This window comes from Fusarium falciforme, chromosome 6, assembly GCF_026873545.1.
Source record: "Fusarium falciforme chromosome 6, complete sequence".
Taxonomy (NCBI): domain Eukaryota; kingdom Fungi; phylum Ascomycota; class Sordariomycetes; order Hypocreales; family Nectriaceae; genus Fusarium; species Fusarium falciforme.
In genome coordinates, this window is record NC_070549.1 from 216,038 (window position 1) to 221,413 (window position 5,376).

Here is a 5,376-nt window from a genome sequence, read left to right on the forward strand (position 1 = left end):
AAGCAATTCAGATGGTGGTACTGACCTCCCGCTGTAGGAATCATGCCAGAATATTCGGCAAGGCACATGGCTATGAGCATAGTCCCAACAGCCGAGGCTACAAAGCCCCAGACGAAGCTGGAACTACCGCCACTGGTCAATGCTTGAGCCGATGCAGACGAGATGGCTTCCCATGTGACGCTGGTGCAAAAGGACATGAATAGTAAGGACCAGGTGTTGAAGTTGCGCTCAAGCCCAGAGGACTCGAAACCAACGTCGTGGAGCTTGGCATCGTCGTCGTCAGCTGTAGGCCGCTTGTCCAAGATGCTGCCATCGCTGGGCTCCTTCTTCGTGAATGAGTTAGCCATTGCTTCTGTATCTTACTATGCCGGTGATTTCTTGTGTTTAGAGACTGTAACGGCGGGGATCCGACTCATATTATGCCAGAACGCCCAATGCCAGGTAGCGGATTAATTCTTATCAATCCTGTTCAAGTAATTGGTGACACCTTCCCCGCGCTTTGGTACACAAGCCAATGTCACCCGCCGTTGCAGTGCGTGCATTCCCCACAGAGTTCGAGATCTAGACTAGACCATCTGCCGCCGGCCTCTTCCAGGGTACGTACGCCATGTTCCGAGGTTCCGAAACCCCCCTCCTCTGCCCAAGACCAGACGGATCTAACTCAACAGCCAATCAGCTATAATTCCTTGCACTCATGTCATGGTGCTAAGAGTTGGTGCCGTTGGGTCATGCCACCTCGAGTGCGGAGCGACTTGTGGAGTCTGGCTGAGCGAATAGGAAAATAAACCGGAAAGAGGCCAGGAAGGACTTTCCTTAGTATGATCTCAAACGCTAGATGTAAGTACTCCTTGACTGCAGCGAGCGGGAGTCTAGCTCTACAAGCTTCTCCGCATTCGAAGAGATTTATGGTCCTGCCATTGTCCTCATCGTCTTGCCATGTCCTTGCCAGACTGTTTCTAAACGGTAGTCAAGTTCATCATGGCAGTAACTACTCTACCATCGTCTTGGTTCCGTAGCCCTGACTTCTATCAACTCGAGCGCCGGGCTGTCTTTTCCAAGACGTGGCTGATTGTCTCGCACAAGTCGCAGTTTGCCGAGCCTGGCCAGTACGCCCGCTATGAGGTTGCAGGCTATCCCTTTTTCATCGTCTGCGACCGACAGGGCAACATCAATGCTTTCCTAAACGTTTGCCGCCATAGAGCGTTCCCTATAGTCCACCAAGAGAGCGGAAAAGCAAGCATCCTGGCCTGCAAGTACCACGGTAAGCTCCCGAACCACTGATACATATCAGGAACTGACTGTTTCAGGTTGGAGCTATGGCTTCAAGGGAAACCTCGCCAAAGCGCCGCGGTTTGACAAGGTGCCGGCGGACCAGTTCAACAAGGATGAGTTTTCACTCTTCAAAGTCCATCTTCATATTGACCGGCTCGGGTTTATCTGGGTCAACCTGGATTCATCCGACACGCCCAATATCAGCTGGGAAGAGCAGTTCCAGGGCATCGACACCCAGGAAAGAATAACCAATGTCTACAACATGGACGACTACGTATTCGACCATACTTGGTCGCTCGATGGATGCGACTTTAACTGGAAGACACTGGTTGAGAATTACAACGAGGTGAGTTCTGGTATACGGTATTGGCTTGGAGGTGTGCTGACAGGTGCCGTGCATAGTGTTATCACTGCTCTACAGCCCATCCGGGAATTGCACCTCATATTAAGAAGGATACCAAGTTTGACGTTGATCCAAAGCTGTGCTACATTCGCCACCTCGGTGAAGACATGGAGGCTGGCAATATTGTAGCCAGTCCAACATACATGTTCCCCAACTCATCCGTCACCATGTCTCGGCACTTCTTCTACATGATGTTCATCATACCTACCTCGGCCACGACATCTCGTGTGCGTTACGAAGTCTACCGAAACAAGCACTCATCCGAAGAGGACTTCAAGGCAGAGGTCGAGTTTTTTAAGCAGGTCGAGAATGAGGACAAATGGCTCGGTAACAACGCTCAAGTGGGACTCAACAGCGATACATACACAGCTGGGCCACTTCATCCGTACATGGAGAGGGCTGTTGAGTACTTTGAAGGAGTCCTCAGGTCAATGCTGAAGAAACATTCAGAGGAGGAGAAGAGTCAAAGCAGAGAGTTGTGGCCTGCGAGGCGGACTCTTGCAGGCTCTCAGCTAGAGGAGGACGAGGCATTTTGCCGTGGAGTATGCGAATCGGCCAAGAACGCTGAAACTCTCGCATGGTAGGTTGCGAGATGGCTTTTCATTGTCAGTGAGCAGTTCGCAATGGCTGCGGTTCCTAGGTCCTAGTTAGTGGCACAAGTAAGACTCGAATATTCCTTTTTTTTTCCCCATGTACCTTTGAACGGAGTGCCAATGAAACGAGGGTACTAAGAATAGATGGAGACGGCGGTCTCAGGGAATTAGTCGCAGTACTCGATGTCGGGTGTAGCCTTGGGCGCTGAACGAGCTACGTCCGCCAGATAAGTTGTCAAGACTGTCAAAGGAAATACACTTCATGCCAATATTGATCCGGCCGAGAGGTTACAGCTAACTAATACATGCCCTTATACCCAACTATTTCTACGCACTCCAAGCGTGACAAACGGGCATTTCAAGGACAGTTGTGTTACAAACGTTGTAAAAGTCTCTCGTATCCTCTCTATTGCTGCTGGCACATTTCAATGTAATGTGAAATTCATCACGTTGATGCCACATACTTGATGCACTCACCCCCAACAGCCTTTTCACTTGCGGGGGCGGACATTGACTATCAATCCTTCCTGCTGAGTGAACCAACGGTTCACAAAGGTAAGCGGGCCGACCCCTTCTGCCAGCTCCAAGTCATACTTCAACAAGAGTGTAGCCACCAGTTTGGTCGTCTCCATTATGCTGATGTGCTTACCGCTGCAGGTATGAGTACCATGTCCAAAAGCAAAAAAGGATCGGTTCATGCGTCGAAGTGCGTCTTCATCTGCGTGCCCTTCTCCGATGATCCATCTCTCTGGCTTGAAGCAGTCAGGCTCGGGGAACACGTCTGGATCTCTATGTAGTACCCATGGAGACATTCCAACTTGAACATTCGCCTTCAATTTGTAATCGCCGACCAATGCTCCACCCTCAGGGACCGAGCGAGACAGAATCTGGCCGACTGAAGGATGTAGCCTCATGCCCTCTTGAATCGCAGCGCGCAGGTATGGTAGCTCGTTGGCACTGGAAAACGAAACTGGGAGACTGAGATTCTTGCGCACGTCAGAAGCCAGTCGGTTGTATGCCTTTCGATCGTTTAAAATGTTGTACATGACCGACCGCATCGCGATAGCTGTCGTGTCGGAACCGGCCGAGATGTTGCCAAATGCATGGGTTACGATCTCACGATCGTTGATCTGGTCTGGTTTCGCTGCCTTGTTCAAGCTTAGGCGGCCGAGGAAGGTCATGGCCGAATTCTCTGACATGCTATCCTTGTGGGAGCGCTCAAGTTCGTTCTGCGACAACGATATCATGGCTTGAGTAGAAGTGTCGCCCTTGGTAAAGTAGCCGACGATCCAGGGGTTGCCCAGAAGGTAGGGATGTAGCCACGCCACATGGCCGAACTGCACGAGCATTTAGCAAGTAGAAACATGCAGCGGATATCAAGCTCTCGGAGGGGGACTTACGATGGCCATGTATGGCGTGAACAAATCAAGCAGGCGGAAGAACCCATGTTGGTCACCCTTGTCAAGATAATTCAAGTCACGGCCAAAAGTCAATCGGCAAACGGCGTCCATGGCAAAATTTTTCATCATATTTCCTAGGTCACAGGATGTTTCAATGTCGGCATGGTTATCGAGTTTGACCAAGAGCCGCTCCATGACATCGTCAACCCAAGGCTCGAATTTAAGTAGTCCGTTCATACTGTAGGCATTCGCTGCATTACGTTTCATGCGTGAATGCAGCAATTTGTTGTTCTGGATGACGAAGGGGTCTGGGACGAGGCCTTGTTCATCATAGACTGCCGAGAGTTCATAAAAGGGAGACTTGAAGAAATTGGTGTTGATGCCGTATATCTGATTGATTTGGCCAGGGTCCGAGATGGAAACCAGGTTTGGCGCCAGTCGCACGTATTTGCCATATTTTGCATGCAGTCTCAGGTCATCGAGATGATGTTGGCCCTTGTAGACGGACCACATTCGCGGCAAAGTTGAGACCGAGTTCAGCCACGGTCCTGGGACCTTGGAGAGACCACCCTGGTAGCGGTTTGACACCAGGTACAAGATGAGTATGCTTGGGAGGATCAAGTGCCAGCTGGCAAGGGCGAATTCCAAGAGTTGGGGCGACACCATTTCGAGTTGGGGAGTATTGCCGTTTGTCAAGGCAGATACTGTCAAGACGACGATGGAACAAAGATTCGTTAGTAATCCGGGAGTTTGCCCTGGGGCAATGGGCGGCCAAAGAAAGATACGTCCTAAGCGCAAGCCGTGAAGAGCCAACCACAAGGTTGGCGATTATAAGCTGACCACTCTCTCACCTTGGAACCTTATCTTCTTCGGAATGCTTCCGAGATTGCGGGGTAGGCTAAGATATAGGGATGATGGTTGGTGTGCACCAGGACAAAGCGAATGAGAGAATTTTCCGCACATGTCTCTTTGACGCTATCTTGCGATGGTTGAAGACCCTTCCCGTGTCTTTGTTCTAAAAAAAAAATGCCTTATTGATGAGTGTGTCACTCATCCTTCTAATGTGTTCTTTATTATAGTTGAAGCCCGGCCCTTGATGGGTTAACTGAGCCAGAAGACCGTCACTCATCCTTCGACGCCCATCTCACGGCACCAGCACTTCTCCCAACATCACTCCTCCTACAACACTTTGTTTCTACCCCAAACAATGGCCTCCAAACTTTCCGAATACGGCTTCGAGTTCCATAACTGGGCCGGCGGCCAAGAGGGGGCTGACATGTTTGGTTTGAGCCATGCTATGATCGTACCGAAGGATGTCCGCAGGGTAATCCTTAGCGGTCAAGTTGGTATCAAGGACGACGGGACAGTACCCGCAGATCTCGGCGAAGAGATTAGAGAGGCTTTTGAGCATGTCTTGCTGTCTCTTAAAGCTGCAGGTTTGGGGGACGATGCATTTGAACACGTTTACTCGGTTTGTCACGACAGGTTGATATGCCGTCTGTACAACAAGAACTAATTGTGCATCGCCATCCAGGTACAAACATACGAAGTAAGCAAAGATGGGAAAGGAATTGCCCAAGTTTTGGTGCCCATCGCTAGGGAATCCTTCAAGAACACCAAACCTGCCTGGACTGGAGTTGAAGTGAGCGCCTTGTTTCTGCCCAGCTTACATTTGGAGATTCATGTTGAGGCCTACTTGCCAAATTGA

At 50.4% G+C, this 5,376-nt stretch overlaps 2 protein-coding genes and 1 pseudogene across 3 annotated transcripts, besides 1 other annotated feature; 2 read left to right on the plus strand and 1 right to left on the minus strand.

The window, feature by feature from the left end:
• The first annotated feature begins 969 nt into the window (after positions 1 to 969).
• Positions 970 to 2,259, plus strand: NCS54_00760400 (annotated as a pseudogene). The gene is made up of 3 exons: positions 970 to 1,261; positions 1,308 to 1,618; positions 1,675 to 2,259.
• Positions 970 to 2,259: a sequence feature.
• Positions 2,260 to 2,759: 500 nt separating this feature from the next.
• On the minus strand, positions 2,760 to 4,334 carry NCS54_00760500 (Cytochrome P450 oxidoreductase; the record flags this gene model as incomplete). The annotated part of the gene is made up of 2 exons (XM_053153021.1): positions 2,760 to 3,605; positions 3,669 to 4,334. The coding sequence occupies 2 exons, from the start codon at positions 4,332 to 4,334 to the stop codon at positions 2,760 to 2,762; spliced, it is 1,512 nt and encodes a 503-aa protein (XP_053008996.1).
• Positions 4,335 to 4,875: 541 nt separating this feature from the next.
• NCS54_00760600 (Endoribonuclease l-psp family protein) lies at positions 4,876 to 5,376 on the plus strand (the record flags this gene model as incomplete). The annotated part of the gene is made up of 2 exons (XM_053153022.1): positions 4,876 to 5,139; positions 5,203 to 5,376. 2 exons carry the CDS (start codon positions 4,876 to 4,878, stop codon positions 5,374 to 5,376), a joined length of 438 nt encoding a protein of 145 aa, XP_053008997.1.